The sequence below is a fragment of the Hippoglossus stenolepis genome, chromosome 17 (genome assembly GCF_022539355.2).
Source record: "Hippoglossus stenolepis isolate QCI-W04-F060 chromosome 17, HSTE1.2, whole genome shotgun sequence".
NCBI lineage: Eukaryota > Metazoa > Chordata > Actinopteri > Pleuronectiformes > Pleuronectidae > Hippoglossus > Hippoglossus stenolepis.
This window is the reverse complement of record NC_061499.1, coordinates 3,810,871-3,832,029: the sequence shown is the minus strand read 5'-3', so window position 1 is coordinate 3,832,029 and position 21,159 is coordinate 3,810,871. Positions and strand designations below refer to the sequence as shown.

The window sequence follows — 21,159 nt, the reverse complement described above, 5'->3', positions numbered from 1 at the left end:
GTAAAGTAGAAAGTCACTCGATCCTCCACCAAGGTCTCAAAGTCTCCTTCAGTCAAACTGCACCAAATTACACACAGATAGATGATAATAATAATAATACACTTCTTTTATTCCATACAAGAAATACAGCTCAAAGTGCTTTACACACAATATAGATACAGATAAAAACATTTAAGTAGCACGAGGACATTTTAAAAGAAAATTAAATTATAAGAAAGAATGTTATAAATAGTTAATGGCTGAAGTAAAGAGTTTAACCGAACTAGCTTCTCTGATATCTAGCGGCAGTCTGTCCCACAACTTTCAAACCTAGTTTACAAAAGCTGCAAATTGCCGATAAGATAATAACAATAAAACTTTATTTCTTTAGCACATTTTCAGCCAAAGTTATAAAATACAGGAGGATAAAACAACAGTAAGAGAGACAAATTAGGGGCAAAAAATAAATTCTGTTAAAAATCAGGCATTTAAAGGCAAACCCCTAAGTATATATGTTTTAAGAAATGAGTTTTAAACAGGTAAAGAGCTGTAAGTCTCAGGTAACGACTTTTAGAGCCTCGAGGTCCTGATGGTTGAATCCCGGTCACCCCGAGTTCTCAGCCTCGACTTTGGGACTATAACAAGTTTTGGTTTTGGAACAGGGGAAGTAACTCGTTCTGTAATGTAACTGGAGAACAAACCGGGCCGAGCATTTCAAAGTTATTCAAATAACTTGTATTACGAGGTGAGACTTTTGAGGAAGCTCTCGGGTGGAGACTTTAGCTGCAGTGTTTTATTATTAGATTTATGACATTGGTGGGTGCGACGTGATCTGTAGTTCATGATGAATATTAGTGAGCGGCTGCAGGTGCATCTGTGGTTTTCACAGGGCTTGAGTTACAGTAAGTGTTTTGTCACAAACAGCTGCAGCAGCTGGTTCACATCTGCCATTTTCACCTCAGTGGAAACTTCCTGCTTTTCTTGTTTAAAAAACACTAAACTTTCTAAATGATTTCTTTTTTACAGACAAAAGCAGCCACAGCCATGACAAGACAAAGGTAATCATCACTCCCCTTGTAGCTTTATTCATTATTATGGTTACTTTACTATATGTTGGACTTTGTCAAATATGAGGCTCCATCATAAGTCCAGTTTACTCTCTGCAGTGGTCGCCTGCAGAAAAGATCTGAAAATGCTCCAGGGCAGAAAAGCATAGTTTCAAAGGTAAGAGTCCAAAAATCTAAATTATATCATATGACTTTAATTTAATGATTGTACAGATGAACATTTTGCTGATGTATACTTTTCTTTTGCAGCAAAGCAACAGGAAAAAGGTTCAGCCCTTGTCGAAGCTGCAGTGTGAGAAGGTAATTTAAACAACTACTAGACAGTTTCACTTTCACTGGTGTCGACAAGTCAGTTCAAGGGAACACAAGAGAATAAAGGGAATAAACCTGTGTGCTTTGAAAACTTTTTAAAAGTAAAATAAGCAGCAAAGATCAGCTTCAGAAAGTCCTTGAATAGAAAAAGAGTCAAAGCCCTTAGAAAACGAGCACTAGCACGGCTGAGACGGAAGGAGCACAACAAATATTTCAAATCTGTGCTTTTGTCCACAACTGATGGTGAATTTTCTTTTCCGTTTCAGAACCAGCTGATTCTTAAAGGCGTCACCAAGCCCTGTATTGTCATCGAGACTGTGAAGGGAGCCAGGATCGACTGGGACAAGAACGACCATCAAGTTCCCACCGCCGGCGACTCCTGGGCTCGGCCGTCCCCTCTGCCTCCTCTGGGGTGATCCTCATGTGTGATTTGTCCGTGTTTGCTGGAGTTCTGAAGCGCGGACCGGTCGGTGAAGAGGTTTTTCTTGGTGTTGCAGATGGGGCTCTTCTGAGGACGTGTGGGTGAAGATGGTTGGAAAGGAGCAGAACTACAGACACAGTAAGGGCTTCATGCAGAAGCACCCCACGATACAACCCAGAATGAGATCCATCCTCCTCGACTGGTTAATCGAGGCAAGTTTTCCTCCACATCTCGTGTTTTTCAACTTCAACTGGAGGGTTTGGGAAAAATCTCATGTTTTTATAGTTTCTTTCTGCAGTGAAATATTTATCTTTGCTCTTCAACTTGGCATTTTTATAATTTCTGGCTGTTTTGGCGAAATCTTCTTATGGTCCCTGTTTTGTAAACGCACAGTGAAAAATGTGTAAAATTCCATATCCATCCAGTTGATCATATTCCACTGTTTCCACTGGTATCTTTAGGTGAGTGGGGCGTACACGCTTCACCGGCAGACGTTCTACCTGGCACAGGACTACTTCGACCGCTTCATGTTGACCCAGAACAACATTGAAAAGAATATGCTGCAGCTCATTGGGATCACCTGTCTATTTATAGCATCAAAGATGGAGGTAAAGAAGAACAGGGAGTCTGGCACAACTGTTTAAAATGTGTAAAAACAATTAGAACAGTGTTGTTTGATGAGCCTGGGAAGAGGAGTCACTTGTTGTCATATATGCCGTATATATTGAATAATAATTTAAGTTATTTCCCTGCAGGAAGCTTGTCCTCCAAAACTCTCCCAGATGGCTCATGTGACTGCAGGGACCTACTATGAGGAAGAGATTCTTCAAATGGAGTTAATCATTTTGAAGGTAATACAATTGTGACCATTTTTTAAAAATGAATAATCAATATTAGGGCTTTATTTTTTTCATCGTTCTGTTTTGCTCTATGTTTCACAGGCGCTGCGTTGGAACCTCTGCCCGGAAACAGCTGTGTCGTGGCTGAAGCTTTATTTCCAGCTGGCTTCGATGAACGCCAACTCCGACCTGCTGGAGCCGCAGTTTCCCCACGACCTTTACGTCCAGATGACGCGGGTGGGTGCTCACATGGGACTGAGCTTGTTAAGCACTGACACAAACCTCAGCTTCAAAACTGAATCAAGAGTCTAGTCAACATTTCTCTGCGTTTAAAGCTCCACAAAGAGTTTTTCCAGCTTGTGTTTCATTTCCAGCTCCTGAGCTTTCAGCAAACGAGAGACTGGTATTAAACTCAGATTCATCTCTCATGTCTCTTCCAGCTTTTAGATCTCTGTGTCCTCAGTATAAACTCTCTGGACTTCCAGTACCGAGTGTTGGCTGCTTCAGTCCTGTGTCATTTCCTTCAGCAGGAAACAGTTGAAAAGGTCTCAGGTGAGATTTGGGATGAATTACATTCATAGAAAACGTAGTGTTGGAGCATTGATCAATGACTATGAAAATGACTCCAGACACCGTTAAAGAACTTTGATTTATTAGTATTTAAGTTTGTCAAAAAGCATAAAAACTTTTAGTCACAGATTAAATGAAATATAATGTAGTAAATATTTCTTTTAATTTAGTTTTTTCTCATTTCTCCCTGAATTAATGGTGCAAGTGGAGCAACAACACTACATGTTTTGGCTGATATGTAATTTTGTAAGATTTACCGTGTTAATAAGTGCCTTGAAATAATGTACGATATGATTCGGTGCTATACAAATACAATGTAATTTCATTGTGTGTGTTTTTCTCTCCGTGTCTCTCTCAGGTCTGTCGAGAGACGTCATCCAGCCCTGCGTGAACTGGATGGCTCCCTTCGTCGAGTCAGTGGGTCCGTTCGGCCGAGCGACACCGAAGGATTTTGCCAGAATGAAAGAAGAGAGACACAACATCCAGACACACACAGACTACATGACGCTGCTGGTGAGAATTCTTTCTTCTGATCGTTCAAGAAAGGTTCGTGATCAGTTCATCCTTGAGTCCAAGTGAACATTTGTAAAAAGTTTATTAAATTCCCCGAAGGCATTCTTGAGGTATCGTGTTCACAAGAAACAGACAACTGGAAAATATATCTCCAGCCACTGTATTGTATTGTTATCCCAACATATTAATGCCAATGATTTACTGAAACCACTTGTTTGTTCCTTCAACCTTTTTTTATTTTAGGATGACGCCAGTAATAAAGAAGTGAGCGGCGAGTTCCTCACTCCTCCGAGCAGCACAGAGAAAACACACAGTGAGCTGCAGGAGGAGACGCTGAAGTGAACAGAGGGGAAACACAATTAAAGTCTCGCATTACAAACACTGAGTCCTGTTCGCTGGAGACGCCTCCGATCACAGCCAGTGCAGAAAAAAGACTGTTTACAGGAGTCAGAGTCCTGATGGGATTTTTATTTCTCGTGTGCCGCTAAAATGTTTTGCTGAACGTTTCCCCCGGGACGATGTTTTTGACAGAATCGTATCGAAGCTGTTTTTGTCTTGAGATTTTGTTTTTAGCCGCGGTGTTTGGTGCTTTGATTCAGAAAAAAGTGTTTGCCGTAAGTTGTCATTTCTAGATGACATTTTATACTGAATGTGCAATTGTCTAATTTTTGTAGCATATTAAATATGTTCATCGCCAAAACTTCAGGTTGAGTTTAAACGTTACATTCTGTTAGAACCAGTCGAGTCTTTGAAAGTCTCAAAGGAAAAAACAACCATTGCTTGTGACTCAGGGCATTAAATCGTCATGAACTATTTTTTTCAAAAGATTACAAATGTACAAATGAGCTGTATTTATTTAGAAGTTTATTTTCTACCACAAAATAAAAAAATACACCCCCCCCTCATCCCGAATGTCTGGCAGTGGTTTGTTCACGTCTGCTAGAAATACAGTTTTGCCATCGCCTGCAGGAATCTCTTCTTCCTCTTCTGAGCCGCCAGCTGCAGCACCTCCTCTGGGTTACTGGTGTTCAGCTCCGTCTGTCCGATCGCCTTTATCTGAGGAGAGAGAGAGGGAGGCTCAGGAAACCTTGGGTACATCACAAGTTAACTAACCGTGTCGGTATCGGACTTACCGCTATCTGTCTCTTCTCGGACTCGCCCCGTTTGTGGTGAATGTCTGAACGCACATTAAGGGAAGAATCACGGTAAACTGGGAATAATATGTAGCAGTGAGAGTGAATATCAGAGACGAGACAAGGTTAACAACATGTCTGGAGATGACTGGTGTAGTTGTCTCCCTCATGAATCAAACATCAATAACCCAGAGGATACGTGTGAGATATTCCAGGATGGTGACGTCCCAGATGTAGTCGTAGAAAGAATCCATGGCGTCGTGACTGTGGTGAGATGAGAAAAAAAGAATTCCAGATGTTAGGAACAGTTGGTTTTTGATGCTGGTAACGTGCGTGGCGTTGGTTCGTACCTGTTCTGTTCTTGAAGAGCTTTGAACGCCGTCATGTAGTCGACTTCTCTCAGAAACTGGCAGAGGACGGCAACCTGAGATGGAGACAAAACATTTATTAATACTGTTCAATCAGGAACAACAAGACAGATTCACTGAACTATACACTGGAGAAGAACGGCTGTCAACTACTATGACCTGAGTGAGGGTCTGGTTCCTACCTGTGTGTGGCAGTTCATCATCGAACAGCACTTGATCATCCTCTTCAGAACCTGCGAACAACAACCACGTTCCAATTCTGTTCATACAGGCACTGAAACAGGTTTAGCTTGTCATCTTTTATAACTTGGCTTCCTTGGTGTTAAAAAGCTGTCGATCACTTCATTGTCACAGTCAGTGCAGAGTTTTATAAGTCGTGTTGTACCTGGTCGGTGTAAACATCAGGGGGAACGGCTTTGGTGAAGAAGTCCGAGGCCACGGCTCCGGCCTGGAGGTAGAGGTTCAGAGCAGCGGAGTATTGGTTGGTCACTGCAGAGACAAAAGGATGGAAGCCATTACACAAACTGAAAGGTGAGTTTTCAAATAGGTTTCCTGAGCCGTCGGGGACACTTAATCTTCCAGGTCTTCATTGTTTGCTACAGAAAGTTGTGTCACTCACAGCAGAAAGTAAAAAAACTTTTTGAAGTTTCCGTGCATCCACCTCGTCTCATTACTTTTGTATCTAATTCTAACAATTAGGGAAATTGGTGTTTTAACCAATTATATTTCTGACATATGGGTTATCCATATCAATGGCACATCCGGCCCCTGCAGTCTCTGGTGTGACGTGGCTGTTTCCTCTCACCAAAGTAGATGTCGGCCTGCGTGATGAGCCACGACTGGTTGTTGGGGTTCAGGGTGAGAGCGTAGGACACCAGCTCTTTGACCGTCACAGCCACAGCTTCCACATCCACGGCCTGGATGCTGCTCAACACACATCACCACAGTTAGTGGTTTCGATCAGTGAGGACTCACTTGTTTAGAAAATGCTAATTCTTACTTTAGAAGAGTAGACGGCCAGATGGAGAGGTGTTCGGCTGTCACTTCATTCACAATATCATCCTGAAGTGGAAGAAAAGGGTTCAAGAGATGAGTGTGTGTGTGCAGACTGGAGTTACAGGTGCAGCAGCAACACCACCAAACAGTACCAGGGGTTTTTAGATTTACTGTAAGGTCACTTCGGCACATTAGCCACATACCCGCACTATACTGTGGAGCCTCACAAACAGGGAAATGAGGGTCGTCAACACCAGCGGCTCCTGCAAGAGAAGTTAAACTTGTTATTGCTCCCTCACACATTTGAAATGTAATATTTCTACTGTTCAAGTTTGACTTATCTTAATACTCACTCGAAGTTTCTTGATGAAAGTGGTGAATTTGCTCCTAAACAATGAAAACAAACCAGAATCAAGCAAAAGTAGAAACCCTTCAAACCCTGTGGGAACCAGTGAGCCTGTGTGTACCTGTGTAAGATGCCCATGGACGACTCTCTCTGTTTAATGAGGCCCACTCGGCCGTCGTTGTTCCTCTTGTGCTGGATGGACATGCTGCAGATCTGAACCACCACGTCCCACAGCTCCTTGGCAGTGCGTCGACTCTCTTTGGGACCTGGGAGCTCTTTGCATGTCGACGCCAGGAGCTGACCGAGCTTAATACAAATAAATAATAGAGATTATTTTTCATCTTTATTCACACTCCAAGCTCCATCTTTGTTTAAACCCACAGGAGGGGGGTTAGGGTTAGAAACTTAAAAACACCTCCTACCTTGATGTATGGGTTGTTCATGACCAGAGACGATGGCACCTGCAGAGTCAGGTAGTCGTTCTCCCTCCAGTTCAACATGAAGGCGACGCACTCCTCTCCTACCACCTGACGCAGAGGCAGATCTGGTGATAAAAAACGTTATCCATCAGGTAGTGACTCGGAAAATAACACTGGTTTAGGTTGGTGAGTGAAATGTGAAAAGATTACAAACAGCTTTAGACTTTCTTTTACTGTGCAAACGACACCACGAGTTAAAGAGAGCATCCAAAAGTGTCTCGTTTCATTTCTGCACCAAAAAAATCGAAAATGCAAAACTAAGTTACACGTAGTTACAGATCAGGTCAACATCCTCTCACCGTGAATCCTCATCTCCAGGTAACCTCTGACCCTGCTGACCAGGTCCGAGGGCGGTCGCTCCTTGCTGCCCTCAGCCGCCATCGTCTCGTGCGCTCGGACCTCCAGCAGCAGCATCTCGTTCAGCATCACCTGCCTCAGCTTCGGGGAGAACTCGGTGACCAGCTCCAGGCAGGCGGAGAAGAACTGCCGTGCGTGGGCAAAGTCCTGAGACAACAGGAAAACACGATTCAAGAGTTTAACGTTTGTCGTTTAAAAGAGATTTCAAGTCATTTACTTACAATTCTGAGCTCTGATAGTATAATCTCACCTTTATTGAAATGCAGTGGAGTCCTTTGGCCATGAGGATGTACACGAGGTCCTTGGTCAGGTTGTCTTTGATACTGAGGATCACATTGATGTAGTCTGGAGGAACCTCCCACTGTGCACACATACAGGAAGTAGTGTTATTTTGTCAATTAAGAAATTCCTCACATTTCTCTTAATAATACTTCTATAAAGTGTCCTTCCAGTATCTTTTCTTGAACCTCTGACCTTACTGTTGACCCTCCAGAAGGGTCGTTCAGCCATTCCGTGGAGTTCAATAAGAATCTGTCTGATCCTGCGCGGCTCCAGCGAGAGGATGAGCTGCTGCTCCAGCTGCCCGATGTTCACACTGGCTGAAGCTGGCGAACCGAAATAAAATAAGTCCCAAAGCTAAAGACACGTTGATGCAGAAACACGTCAATGGCGGCATTTCAACAGAAAGGAATAATGTGCAGAAGAAGAATCCAGCCCTGCACCTGGAATGTCGTAGAAGGAAGGCAGAGGTTTGGCACTGAGGTTGATCGTGGCCGACCTCTTCCTCATCTGCTCCACCAGGACCTTCCTCTCCTCCTCCCGCAGCAGCTCCATGAAGAGCTTATGAGACGACACAACAAACACCAGAGACAGATCCTCCAGGCTTTCACACAGAGTCCTGCACAACGGGAAGGGTTTAATTCAGGAGTCAGACAAGTCGAGGTTATCATTAAAAATCATCCCTCAGTCTGATTCTTGGCAAGTAAAATGATTCTTCTGTGCGTCACTCACTTCATGAAGCTGGCCATGTTTCTTCTGGACGTCTCAGATGGACGTTCCTTTTCCAGCGAACGTGTGCAAACCTGCAGGACGACGAAAACAGGATTTCAGTTTTTAAAACAATGAGAGAATTGACAATGACCACTTTTCATAATGCTTCATTGATACAAACTGGAATAAGAACAGTACAGATGGTTGTGTAGTATTTAAGGATTGTAGAACTTGATTACCTCTAACATGAAGTCCACCAGACGTTTAGTGGGTCTGAGGAGCAGCTGCTGGAAACGAACGCTGAGCACTTCTCCTTCCAGAGCGTCTCGGACGGCGTTACAGACACACAGCTTGTGGCAAACTTCATCCAGTCCTGTTTCCCTGCACAGTTGTAGAGGAGGTTTGACATGTAAATGTGTTGATCAGCAGAATGAGCTTATGGCCTGGACTGACTGGGACTATGGAAGCAGTGTGGTCTCACCCCTGTTGGACGTTGTACAGCAGCTCCCTGAGGACAGAGCGTCTGAAGTTGTTTGGCAAACTGCGACTCACGTTGTCTTTGATGAAGGATTCGATGACGGCCTGTGAGAGTGGAAGAGGAAATACTAAACATTGTAAACAGTTCTCCTCATAAGCTTAACACAGGATATGATATGACACGTGTGTGCTCTGACCTGGTGGTTGTGCGCCCTGATCAGGCTGTTGATGTGATCGTAGGCTGTGGTGTGGGAGTCAGCGGGGTCACAGTCTCCAGTCAACGCGCTGCAGGCGTTCCAGTAACCGGCCAAACGCTTCTCATCCAGGTGAACGTGAACAGTCGAGTCCAGCTGAAAATAACAATATATACAGGAATTACTGAGATCTACGGATTCTCTATGATATGTCATAAATGTCAGAATGAATTTAGGTAAATCTACCTTCTTCAAAAGTTCCTTTGTCTGTCTGAAGTGATCCCTGGCTTTCTCAAACGCTGGCTGGTCTGTGCAGCCTTGCTGGAAGAAAATACCTCCCAAATCATAGTGCACCTGAAACAATAAATACAAGTTACACCCAACTGGAATAGGGTTCAACTCTGAGTTCATGAATCCTTCACGTTTATTCTCAAAACTCTGACATGTATTCGTTAATGCAACTTTAATCTAAAACGTAGCAGCAAGATAAAACTGAGCCGTCCTCCAACCTGACAGTGCAGCTCATCAGCGCTGATGCAAAGCCCAGCGGTCGAGGACTCCGTCTCTCCGTTGGCAGCGGCATCGGCAGCCAACAGGTCCAGAGTCCTTATGGTGTGGACGTAGAAATCTTTCTTCAGCTGCAGAGCTCCTTCCAGGACGCTGATTGAGTCTGTTGCCTGTTCTTTCAGCTGAGGGCGTAAGACAAGAAAAGATATGAGACTTCATCTACACGACGAAATGTTGTTCATCCAAACCTTTACAAAATCAAAGGTTAACTCACCACCGTCAGGATGTTTTCTGTCATTTCTTTCTCCTGCTGCACGATGCTTAACCTACGACAAAGCAGAAGGATAAAGTCCCTTGTGTCTTGATGTGGTTTACAACATTTACATGTAATTCAATCTATACATTATCTATACAGTAACTGAGCCTGGATGGTGCCATTTGTACAGTTGAGTTTATTTGTTGTATAAAGAACTCACATGTTCATCTGATGAGGTCCTGGTTTGGTCTGTTTCTCTGGGAAGCTGCTCGACACGATGGTTCTGATGGCCCTTTGACAAAAGATACAAGAAAAACTGGACATGAGAAACACTTGGCTGATCTAAACTCATTTTCTGCACATTTAACACTCAAATTCTTGCATGCATCATATTTTGAGATGTTGATTATTTGTACAGAAATGTACAAATACAGTAAATCACTTCTGAACTTTATATCTTTGACTGAATTCTCTGAAATCTCGACACGACTGTAAATAGATAATTAGAATTCCAGGTTAAACATTCATTAGCTAAAACAGTGCATCTGATCCCAGTGTGTTGAACGTCTTCTCTCACTGACCAGCGGTTGTAGATGATGACGGCCATGGCGGTGGTGGGAGGCAGAGTGGAGAGGTCCAGGTCCACATGTTTCACCCCTGGAGGCACTTTGCTCACACACAGGAGCTCGTTCAGCAACATGTTTAATACTGGAATGGTCAAACTGCAGGAAAGACGGGGAAATCAGTGCATAATGCAAGAACCTATATGGGGAGTTAGACTACAGACATATCAGACGCACTTTAATCTAAAAAACGTTACATTTACACTTCTGATATGTCATAAAAATGATATCATTGACAGGAAGGAATTCCTCTGAAGGAATAGAGATTAGTGGAATTAAAACAAAAAATGTATTGTGAACTTACCCTTTCTCGAGTACTTCCAGATCCCACTTCATGTGCGCAGCCACCTTCAGCGCCAGCAGCTTCAGGGTGCGGTTCCTGCGGTTGTCTGCTGGAGGCTGAACCAGGTTCTGCTCATTCACCGACGGCTTCGACGCCTGCTCCAGGAACTGGACGATCAGCTGCACTGGTATTGGGTCTGAGGAAAGAGACGTCACCAAAGTTTGTTTTTATACAAAACCTTTTGCTGCATTTTCTTTTTCTGGAAACTTAATTGTAATATTTTTTACATATATCCTCAAGTAGACATGTGTCCTTGATATTTCGTTGACATGGTGGTTTACAGCGTGATGAGAAATGGCCGAGGCGACAGAATAACAGAGGTGAGTTCGAGCTGACCTGGGTTGGACTTCTGCAGGTGGTGCTCCAGCAGGTTTACGTCCAGGAGGAACTCGAACCATGACGTCTGAAGAGGCGTGCTGGGCCGACCGGTGGCCACAGCCGCCACCCGGTCTGCTGCCTCAACACTCATCCTCCCCTGGCGGACACCGAGACAGACGTGAAAACTGGGATTATCTATCTGTAATCTATTTATTATTTTAGATTAGAACAAGTAAAAACCTGAAAGGAACCTACAGATCACACTATCAACAAGCACAAGCTCTCTTCATTTGAATATTCATACAATAAATGTACACCCTTTACACATTTAAATAACTGACTCGAAAGCATCTTATCTGACAGTTAGTTTCACTCGGCTAGTCGTGGTTAGAATAGTTAGCCCCTGTATGGTTAAACTCCTGCACACCGGAAGTCAACAGAACAACAACAACAAAGACTCGGGTTCCTGTGCTACACGTCACCAACAGGCAGAAAACAACTATCAACACATTTAACCAAACATCTTTCCATGACCTGAAGTGAAAGATGTCCACGTTTAAATAGTCTGGTGCTTATTAGACATGTATACACAGTGAGTAACTGCAGTATACCACCCATCAGTTATGATTGTAGCCATTTAAATGTACGTATACTGGAAAATGTTGTATTGTTCTAATCAAACCATCTTATTTAGTCGTTTATCAGAAAGACTTTTACTTTTTAAACACCAAAGGAAACTTCATAACAATCGTTAGCTGTGTTTTCATGTATGATTTCATGCGAGGGCCTGGGGAGCTTCGATATCACTCATGTGTTGTCCCGACTGGGCGGGGGTTTCACTTTGTATGTAGGCAAACAAAAAGGTGTCAGGTGGGTTCCCGGCTGCTGCTGTGAGCAAAGCAAACATGCCCGAAGCTAACACACTGTGAGCTAACGAAGCGGCTAACTAGCTAAGCCCCGCAGCCGCCGGGCCCGCGCGCACGTGGACGGATCATCTTACCTCAACGGGCCCGAACGAACAAGGGGAGGAAACGAGAGCTGGACCGAGAGGAGGCGAGATAGAACCAAGAGCAGCTGCGGCTACAGGGGTTGTTTGTTCTCACATAATTCATCCGGCGCTTCGACATCGCCGCACTTCCGCTTCCGCTGCGTCGCCAGGGAGACGCCATGGAAGCAGCCCGGGAAACTTATACCCGAGTGACTAGAATCAAATACTACGAAATAAACTTTATAATGTATAGGTTTATATAATTTGATACTAGCAATTTACCTTAGATTAAAAATATTGTGTCTATAACGATATATTAATACACTTTTTTTTTGCATGAGTAGACAATAGCTTCAGAGGGGGCATGGATCTAGTCTGACTCTAGCTGTCATATACAAATTGATCAGGATCTACGTGTCCTAGGTTTCTAAATGAAACTCAATCAGTATAAATCTAAGGGAGAACAACACGTTTGTGAAAAATCTAAAAGGTCAAATGAGGCGTAAAATGCTTTTTTTTATTTTCCTTTCTACATGTTGCCATTTGTTTGTCCACTTGTCTCTTCACTTTGTTTGCAAACAAGGAGGCAGAGTCTGAAGAGTTGGGGGGGGGGGGGCAGAGGAACCAAGAAACCCCGTAAATCCAAAGAAAGACATACAAAGCAGCACAAGTTGTACTATAGGAATAAAATACAACTATTTAGACCAAAAATGACGACATCTTAAATTGGTACATTTTGGTCTCTCTGGTCTTTATTCTACAAAAAAACATCGTCACGAGCAGATCTTTACTTTCACTTCCTACTACTACTTCCTTCTACAACCTCAGTTGCTGAGTTACACCCAGTTTTAAGTGACGTGGAGGCTGATCCTAATTTCCCATTGGCTCAGAGGATGTCCCCGCCTCACAGTTTGTCCTCGTCTCCCCTGGTTTTCGTCTCTTGTCTCCACGGTCCGTCTCTCTGTGGAGAAAAGAGCTCATCTACCTTCAGCCCAGCAAAGAGGAATACACCACCGCTCACCATGTTCACTGTACTGTCCCTGCTTCTACTGGCAGGAGCACACAGCGCGACGGCACGTGAGTTAAAGTCCACGTTTCTACTTTATTTGATTGTGTTTGGTCGATTTGGAGTGAAAGGAAAAATGCTCCATGTCTCTAACCTCTTAGCGATCCATGATGAATACATGACAGATGTCTGTTAATACTTTCTAATGTGATAACATCTGCACTGAAGCCGGACTGCTTGATGTGAGTCTGTCACAGATATGAAGGTATCAGCCTTTATGTTTGCTCACATGCACCAAGTGTATTTTACAGAATAAACAAAGAAGATGTGCATTTATCTTTACATTAAAAAAAATGTATCTAAAAAAACCACACGTTTATTTTCTTAATTCAAGTTCTGTTTGAACGCATTATTAGATTCATAGTTATTTATAATGAAGCTTCTGTTTAACATTTAAACATCAAGTCTCAATTACATGTCTTTGTCACAAGTATTTGACTTTGACATCTTAGGAATCAGAGCCAAACATACAGATGAATTATCTTCAGTCGATGGATCTGAATCAGAAATGTTGTTGACAACCTAATGAACATGTTGTCATATTGTTATTGTTGTCAAATATTTTCTGAGTCTATACATTTAAAAAATAGTCCTTCCTGTAATAATGTCCCACTTTGTTTTGTTAACTGGGTCCAGTATAAATGTATATGTGTATATATGGATAAATATATATTGATATATAAAGAGAGAGAAACCAACTATTTAAGGACTTTAAGAATAAAAGTCTCATCGAGTAACTGGAAATTGAAGTTGTTTCACCTCACATTAAATATTCTGCAGTAGAAAATATTATTTTCTAATATTAAACATTTGAGTCGTTAGATTGAATCAATTTTTAAGACGTAGCAGAATATTCAAAGTAAAGAGAGTCTGGACTCTGGAGCAGACGTTTTATCTATGAATGTGTTTTTGTGTTTGTTTACCTCACAACAGCTGAAGTTGTCTTGAATGAGCTTCACGTCTTCTTGACTCTGAGTGATTTATAAAACAGTCTGAAAACTAAAGTCATGACTTGAACTTTTTCTTGCAGGGATTCACTCTCTGAAGTTTTTCCTCACTGGGTCCTCTCAAGTCCAAAACCTTCCAGAGTTTGTGGTTGTTGGTTTGGTTGATGATGTTCAGATAGGTCACTATGACAGCAACACAAAGAAAGCACAACCCAAACAGGACTGGATGTTAAACGCAACTGATTCACAGTTCTGGGAGAGTCAGACTCAGATTGCTTTGGGTGAACAGCATTTCTTCAAAGCCAGCATTGAAATGTTACAGGAACGCTTCAACCAAACTGGAGGTTTGTTTACATTTCACTCTCTAATAATAACACAACACACACACATACACACACACACTCTCAAACACATACACACACTCTCTCTCACACTTTCACACACATAAACACGGACCCACAATCACACACACACACAATTACCCTCACACACCAAAACACAATCACACGCACGCTCACACAAGCGCACTCACACATTAACACGCACTCACACATTAACACACACACACCCGCACACACTCACAGTCACACACACACACACACAATCACACATAAACGCACGCACACACACAGACTCTCACTCTCACAAAAGCACACTCACACAATCATATTCTCACACGCACACAATCACACTTAAACACACACACAGACATTTTCATTAATTTGATTTGATCCAAAATATTTACTAATTAATCAAACATGTGATCAATAGATTTTTAAATGATCAGAATTTTTTTTATCAAGTAAAAATCTCAAATGTTTTGTGATGTTTCTTAAATATTCGAGTTTGTTGCTTCTCGTACTTTTTGATAAAAACAGTCACAGACATTTTCACTACTTTCTGTTATTTTCTTCAGTTTAAACAAGTAATTGATTAATTTAAAAAATACATAATCAACAAGAATGATTAGTTTGAACCTTAAATATATAAAATAAACAGGAGAGCAACAGGTGAACGTCCCTGTGCTGACCACAGTGTGTCCACAAAGTAATAAACACAGCAGAGAATTACACGTTAGATTAGATTCACCCAAACACAGAGTCAAAGCCAGAAGACATTTATATACTGTAGTGCTGAAAAAGACATTTAACTTCTGACCTGATCAGCAGAAAATAATAAAGATCAACAACTGTGAATTAGTTGTTATCAGTAAACTCTGTGGAAGGATGTGTTGTGGGTCAGAGAAGAACTCATGAAACTCAGGAGCAGATCAGGGGCTGATCCAGGAACAGCTTTTATCTCTTTAGGTTTTTCAACGTTTTCCTTGATTTTCAGAGAGTAACTCGCGGATCTTGATGAAACAAATAAGACACGTTTAGGGGACTGATACTTATGAGAGAGAGAGAGAGAGAGAGAGAGAGAGAGAGAGAGAGAGAGAGAGAGAGAGAGAGAGAGAGAGAGAGGAACATTAAGTTGATGGAGGTTCTGTGATGTCACCTGTTCTCAGCAGAGAGCTCCTCCCCTGCTCCAGGAACATCTTCAGCCAGAAAGGACACTCCTGGGTGTAGAGAGAGTGACAGGGTGATGATAATAACAGCTCAGATCTCTGTCTCTCTCTCAGGTGTTCACATTTACCAGCAGATGTTCGGATGTGATTGGGACGATGAGACTGGAGAAGTTAATGGTTATGAGCAGCATGGTTATGATGGAGAAGACTTCATATCATTGGACCTGCAGACAGAGACGTGGATCGCTCCAACACCAAAGAGTTTCATCACCAAACTAAAGTGGGATCAGGATAAAGCTGAACTCGCATATCTTAAGAACTACTACACCCAGGAGTGTCCTTTCTGGCTGAAGAAGTACCTGGAGCACGGGAGGAGCTCTCTGCTGAGAACAGGTGACATCACAGAACCTCCATCAACTTAATGTTCCTCTTTCTTTCTCTCTCTCTCTCTCTCTCTCTCTCTCTCTCTCTCTCTCTCTCTTCTCTCTTCTCTCTCTCTCCTCTCTCTCTCTCTCTCTCTCTTCTCTTCTCTCTCTCTCTCTCTCTCTCTCTCTCTCTCTCTCTCTCTGCTCTTTTCATGCCTCCTAGTGGTGACACCTAGTGGCCGCAGGCATCATGCTCTCGGGTCGTCCGTCCCATTGCTCTGAACACGATATCTCCAGAATGCTTTGAGGAAATTTCCTCAAATTTGGTGCAAACATTCACTTTGACTCACAAATGACCTGAACACATTTTGGTGGACAAAGGTCAAAAGGTCAAGGTCACGGTAGTCGCACAAAGTATGTTTATGTTTTTTTTAACATGATATTGTAAGATCAGCTTCAGATTTGGTACAAACTTTCACATGGACTCAAAGATTGATTGGTTATTGATTCGATTTTGGTGCCTGGAGGTCAAAGGTCAAGGTCACAGTGACCTCATGTTACTGTGAATGTGACATAATAGGACTGCCCCTAGGGAACTTCATTACATCTGGCACAGTTCACTTGGAATCACTGATGAATGGATTAGACCGGGTCCTCTGAAGGATGCCGCCCCTGAATTGAGACCCAGCCGAAGTGTCCTCCCTCCTCACTGCCTTACTGACCTGCACTCACTTTGCACCTGAACAAAAAATACCAACATTAATCAGAAGTGATCAGGACCTGTCCACTACAGGAAGTTTACTTCATAAATACTGTGATATTAAACCTGTCAATAAATACTGTGATATTACTTTTACGTCATATCGTCCACCCCAGTGTCTTTGCATCCCTTCAGCCTCTCACTCACATCTCAGTTTGTTCACTTGTCTCATAAATTAACAGACATGACTTATGTCTTTCTTTTTCCTCCCCAGAGCTTCCCAGGATTTCTCTCCTCCAGAAGTCTCCCTCCTCTCCAGTCAGCTGCCACGCTACAGGTTTCTTCCCCGACAGAGTCAAGTTGTTCTGGAGGAAAGACGGGGAGGAGCTTCATGAGGACGTGGACCTCGGAGAGGTCCTCCCCAACCATGACGGGACCTTCCAGATGAGCGCTGACCTGAAGGTTTCATCAATCTCCCCTGAAGACTGGAGGAGGTACGACTGTGTGTTCCAGATCTCTGGTGTGAAGGAGGACATCGTCACCAAACTGGACAAAGACTCAGTCGAGTCCAACAGAGGTGAGACTTGAACCAGTGAGGACGCTGAGAAACTCACATTTCATCTACAGTAACAGTCCTGCAGGTCATGTTGGCTGATGTGTAGCAGGAGAAGTTTTCTTTCATCAATGTATATGAATAAATTTAGATCAGTGTTAAACCAGTGCATGTGCCCCCCCTTCACCATCATGTGACCCTGAAAAATTAAGTTAGTTTTAATGTGTCTGCAACAGTGTCTGAGGATTTTATTACTATTATTATTTTTCATTGATCAATTAGATTTACACATTTATAAATGTTTAAATTGACTTGTATGATTGTATGATTTTATTCCATGAAGTGTTTCTGCAGGTCTCAACTAGAGCCAGACTGATTTATCATGGGTCAGATGTGAGCCTTTCACAGACACACTGGGATCAGGGTGGATGTTTGATATGAAAACTTTTATTCTACAGAATTAATGAAGCAGAAAAAACAATCAAATCTCTCGTTCTTTACCTCGAGTAACAACAGACATTTAGGGACATTTCTTCACACAGTTTATAACCATTTCAACCATTGACTGTAAATAAAGATGGATTACATGACGGCTCCTCAAAAGTGAAGCCAAAGCGTCTCGGTCGCTGATTGATGCTATAAAAACAGGGTGAAATGTCATGATTGACAGCTCATGATTGACAGCGCATGATTGATAGAGCATGTGTATCAAGGGGACTCGCTACCGTGGCTCCATTCCTCCGTTCACTACTGCACAGAGTCCAAATGTGAAAGATGGCGGCGTCGTATCTGGGATATTTTAGCTTCATTTCTGGAAAGTGGGAGGAAGTGGAGACGTTGGTTCCTGTGTTTATTTCCATTAGTCTGATTTCAACATGTGAACATTATAGTCACTGTTAAGACTCGACTGCTGCTCTGTTGTAGAAGATGAGTCCATGAAATGATTTAGTTACTGGAAGTAAAGTTTAAGACAAACCAGCGTGAATAAGCACAGATACAGTCATTATGTACAGAAGAAAACTGAAAGTAGAAACAACAGCAGGACAAACTCACACGTTTAGTGTCTGTGTGTGTTTGTTGTGTCTCAGTACAGGATTGTGGTTCAGGGAGATTCTTGTCGTCCAACCTGCTTCATCTGTTCAGGTTGTGATGCTTTGTTTTTTTATTCCGCTCAACAGAGAAGCCCATCAGCGTGACCACCATCATCATCATCACTGCAGTGGTCGCTCTCACTGTCGTCAGCGCTGTCATTGGACTCATCGTGTACAGGAGGAAGAAAGGTGAGAGACCAACACAGAAGCTTTGTCCAATGTTTTTCTGGTGCTTTGATTTTAGACTTTCTAATTAATGCTCGTTCAGATCAAACCTCATGAAACAAACTTCAGTTCCTCACACACCAACATCTGTTAAAGAGCTGCAGGGTTCACACAAAGTTTTCTAACTTCCCTCTGCACCATAGACTGTTTATAAAAAGCTCTGCACACAGCGTCCAGCACACAAACAATAAGAAGTGACAGTATGTTGTCGATCGTTTGAGGAGGATCGCCACGAGAGAAAAACATGACACAATTCAGTTTGTGTTTTTACTGTAATAACTGAAATCATTTGTATTTTCTTTTTATTTCAGCCCAATGTACCTCACCTGGTAAGTAAAACTTCTATTTCTATTCTGTTTTCTTTTTATACTAACATGCTTCATGAGGACATCACGTCACATTTGCACAGCAGCTGAAAGTACTAACATGTCCAGTTTTATAAAACACCCCCAACACCTCTTTGGTCCACTTTGTACTGGTCCACTTTGTACTGGTCCACACCGGCGACAGTCAGGGAGGCGTTATGTTTTCAGGCTGTTCATCCGTTCGTCCCCATCTCGTGAACACGATATCTCAGGAATGCCTCGAGGGAATCTCTTCAAATTTGCCACAAATGTTCACTCAGGCCTTGTCTACACTACTGCCCATATTTATTTCAATGGATACGAGGCTCCCCACAGGAACCTGACCCAGTGCAGGACTCTAGTAAACCCTCTGTAGATTAGATAGGGTTCATTTTGTGCTGAAGAGAGTTTTCAGGACTGTTCCCTGCAGTGTTGGTTGTTTGTAATAAAAGTGTCTGTTCAGAGGAGGATGGACTAACGATGTGTTTCTGACCTCACAGCTGGAAAAGATCCAGTTTCCTTACAGCCGCTGAGATCAGGTGAACGAGGTTCTAATTCTCCAAGTGAGACGTCCTCCTGAACACAGTGAGTTGCTTCATCTGTTAAACAAAACTGCCTCAAACTAAGTGCAAAGTAACATATGTGTGATCATGTGTAAAACCTCTGTTTTAATTAGAAATAAAACAATCTGCTGAGAGCAAGGCACAGATCAGAAACCTTCACGTTAATAGGACAGATTAAATGTTGAATTAAAACTCAAATATCAGCAGTGACAACAATTAAAATGTGAATAAACCCAATATTTAGGGCTTATCAATTTAAGATCAGTGTATTTTTTCTGAGTCAACTTTAATTTCACTGAGAGAATCATGGAAATATTAGGTCTCAATACTGTAAATACATAAAATACGTGGCTTTGTGGAACTGAACATTTCATTTTTCTTTCTTCAGGTTTATGGACGAGAAGCAGTGTCACCACAGTCTCCCCCTTACGCTGGGAACTCATTGATTATTCATCACTCAAATCATAAACTGATATTCAGGGTCAGACATTATCAGCTTCACACTTGACCTGTGTGTTGTTAAGGGCCCAAGGAAGTGCAGTGTTGAATCTGGTGTGATTTGGACAAGTGATACAATCAATGTTAATAGAATTCAAATAAACAGGCGACCAGAGCTCTGTAGCAGCTGCGGCTGGGACTCGTCAACGTGAGTGACTTTGTTGATCGGGACGACAACAGCTGATTCTCCAGTTGTGGTTCTGCAGACGGTCGAGCTTCACTGAGCTTTGAACAAACAGGAGAACGGCTCTTTGTGAGTCCAGCAGCAGCTCTTTATCTGTCGCTGCACTATTAAGGTATACACTGCTGCAATTTCTTTCTTCCACAAGACAGTTGGAGATGTTACAGTTGGGAGACATCCTTTAGTGTCTCAGCTCAATAAAGGAGCATACCGCCTGCGACCAAGCAGGGCTCCCAGGGCTCCATCATGGGAACTCCCCTTGGTATTACGGTCCCTGATGCAGTCTCTCTATGAACCCATAGGGTAATCCAGCCTTAAGTTTCTGTCTCACAACGCAGCTTTCCTCCTGGCTATATGCTCTGCCAAGAGGGTGAGTGAGTTGCATGCTCTGTCTGTAAGTGACGATTGTTTAAGATGGAGGGCATGTGACTCAGGGGTGTCTCTCTGGACAAACCCCTTGTTTTTGCCTAAAGTCATAAATCCTCAGATGGTAAATCAGGTGGTTGGATCAGCACTTTTCCACCTGATCCAGCTCTACTGCAGGAGGAAGCCGGCCTGCCTACTTTGTGCCCAGTAAGGGCACTGAAGGCTTAAATTGCTAAAAAGCTTCACACTTGACCAGTGTGTTGTTAAGGGCCCAAGGAAGTGCAGCGTTGAATCTGGTGTGATTTGGACAAGTGATGCAATCAATGTTAATAGAATTCAAATAAACAGGCGACCAGAGCTCTGTAGCAGCTGCGGCTGGGACTCGTCAACGTGAGTGACTTTGTTGATCGGGACGACAACAGCTGATTCTCCAGTTGTGGTTCTGCAGACGGTCGAGCTTCACTGAGCTTTGAACAAACAGGAGAACGGCTCTTTGTGAGTCCAGCAGCAGCTCTTTATCTGTCGCTGCTCAGATTACTGCAGGTCACTTTGACAGTTTCAGAAAGTTGTTCATCATCACTGTGGTGAATCGTCTTGATAATTCGACTCAGACACAAATCATCCGGTTAATGATTCAATTTCATTTTCCAGGAAATATACTGATTCATGATTTATAC

At 42.7% G+C, this 21,159-nt stretch overlaps 3 protein-coding genes across 5 annotated transcripts in view; 2 read left to right on the top strand and 1 right to left on the bottom strand.

The window, feature by feature from the left end:
* LOC118124633 (G1/S-specific cyclin-E2) overlaps positions 1 to 4,605 on the top strand; it is a 5,595-nt gene extending 990 nt beyond the window's left edge. For 2 of the 3 annotated variants that reach the window (XM_035182667.2, XM_035182666.2), the window contains exons 2-12: positions 1,006 to 1,037; positions 1,146 to 1,203; positions 1,296 to 1,346; positions 1,625 to 1,770; positions 1,856 to 1,991; positions 2,241 to 2,387; positions 2,535 to 2,630; positions 2,721 to 2,855; positions 3,059 to 3,170; positions 3,547 to 3,701; positions 3,945 to 4,605. In XM_035182667.2, coding sequence (XP_035038558.1) covers positions 1,024 to 1,037; positions 1,146 to 1,203; positions 1,296 to 1,346; positions 1,625 to 1,770; positions 1,856 to 1,991; positions 2,241 to 2,387; positions 2,535 to 2,630; positions 2,721 to 2,855; positions 3,059 to 3,170; positions 3,547 to 3,701; positions 3,945 to 4,043 — 1,149 coding nt within the window. In that variant the 5' untranslated portion in view covers positions 1,006 to 1,023 and the 3' untranslated portion in view covers positions 4,044 to 4,605. Of the gene's footprint in view, positions 882 to 1,005; positions 1,038 to 1,145; positions 1,204 to 1,295; positions 1,347 to 1,624; positions 1,771 to 1,855; positions 1,992 to 2,240; positions 2,388 to 2,534; positions 2,631 to 2,720; positions 2,856 to 3,058; positions 3,171 to 3,546; positions 3,702 to 3,944 lie in introns of all 3 variants that reach the window. The other variant, XM_035182668.2, reaches the window with a different exon arrangement.
* On the bottom strand, positions 4,549 to 12,247 carry ints8 (integrator complex subunit 8). Its single transcript, XM_035182563.2, has 28 exons — positions 12,089 to 12,247; positions 11,107 to 11,245; positions 10,732 to 10,906; positions 10,386 to 10,526; positions 10,025 to 10,096; positions 9,823 to 9,874; positions 9,551 to 9,730; positions 9,288 to 9,395; positions 9,045 to 9,197; positions 8,852 to 8,952; positions 8,610 to 8,751; positions 8,392 to 8,462; positions 8,103 to 8,278; positions 7,855 to 7,985; positions 7,631 to 7,741; positions 7,323 to 7,527; positions 6,967 to 7,088; positions 6,666 to 6,850; positions 6,552 to 6,585; positions 6,402 to 6,461; positions 6,203 to 6,264; positions 6,008 to 6,126; positions 5,588 to 5,691; positions 5,385 to 5,435; positions 5,185 to 5,258; positions 5,034 to 5,098; positions 4,835 to 4,878; positions 4,549 to 4,757 (listed from the first exon to the last, which is right to left on the bottom strand). The coding sequence occupies exons 2-28, from the start codon at positions 11,237 to 11,239 to the stop codon at positions 4,641 to 4,643; spliced, it is 2,988 nt and encodes a 995-aa protein (XP_035038454.1). The 5' UTR covers positions 11,240 to 11,245; positions 12,089 to 12,247; the 3' UTR covers positions 4,549 to 4,640.
* Positions 12,248 to 12,986: 739 nt separating this feature from the next.
* LOC118124682 (major histocompatibility complex class I-related gene protein-like) lies at positions 12,987 to 19,931 on the top strand. Its single transcript, XM_047344198.1, has 8 exons — positions 12,987 to 13,153; positions 14,173 to 14,433; positions 15,711 to 15,989; positions 16,936 to 17,238; positions 18,393 to 18,494; positions 18,842 to 18,859; positions 19,375 to 19,459; positions 19,826 to 19,931. Exons 1-7 carry the CDS (start codon positions 13,099 to 13,101, stop codon positions 19,452 to 19,454), a joined length of 1,098 nt encoding a protein of 365 aa, XP_047200154.1. The 5' UTR covers positions 12,987 to 13,098; the 3' UTR covers positions 19,455 to 19,459; positions 19,826 to 19,931.
* The last annotated feature ends 1,228 nt before the right edge of the window (positions 19,932 to 21,159 follow it).

Bases quoted from the DNA above. Each gene is read 5' to 3' on its own strand.
- LOC118124682 (XM_047344198.1), top strand. From the start codon at position 13,099: ATGTTCACTGTACTGTCCCTGCTTCTACTGGCAGGAGCACACAGCGCG. The intron at 13,154-14,172 runs GTGAGTTAAAGT...TTTTTCTTGCAG, and splicing joins AGCACACAGCGCGACGGCAC to GGATTCACTCTCTGAAGTTT. The intron at 15,990-16,935 runs GTGACATCACAG...TTTCCTCCCCAG, and splicing joins GAGCTCTCTGCTGAGAACAG to AGCTTCCCAGGATTTCTCTC.
- ints8 (XM_035182563.2), bottom strand. From the start codon at position 11,239: ATGAGTGTTGAGGCAGCAGACCGGGTGGCGGCTGTGGCCACCGGTCGG. The intron at 5,692-6,007 runs GTGAGAGGAAAC...TTGTCTCTGCAG, and splicing joins GCAGGCCGACATCTACTTTG to TGACCAACCAATACTCCGCT. The intron at 5,259-5,384 runs GTAGGAACCAGA...TCTCCATCTCAG, and splicing joins TGATGAACTGCCACACACAG to GTTGCCGTCCTCTGCCAGTT.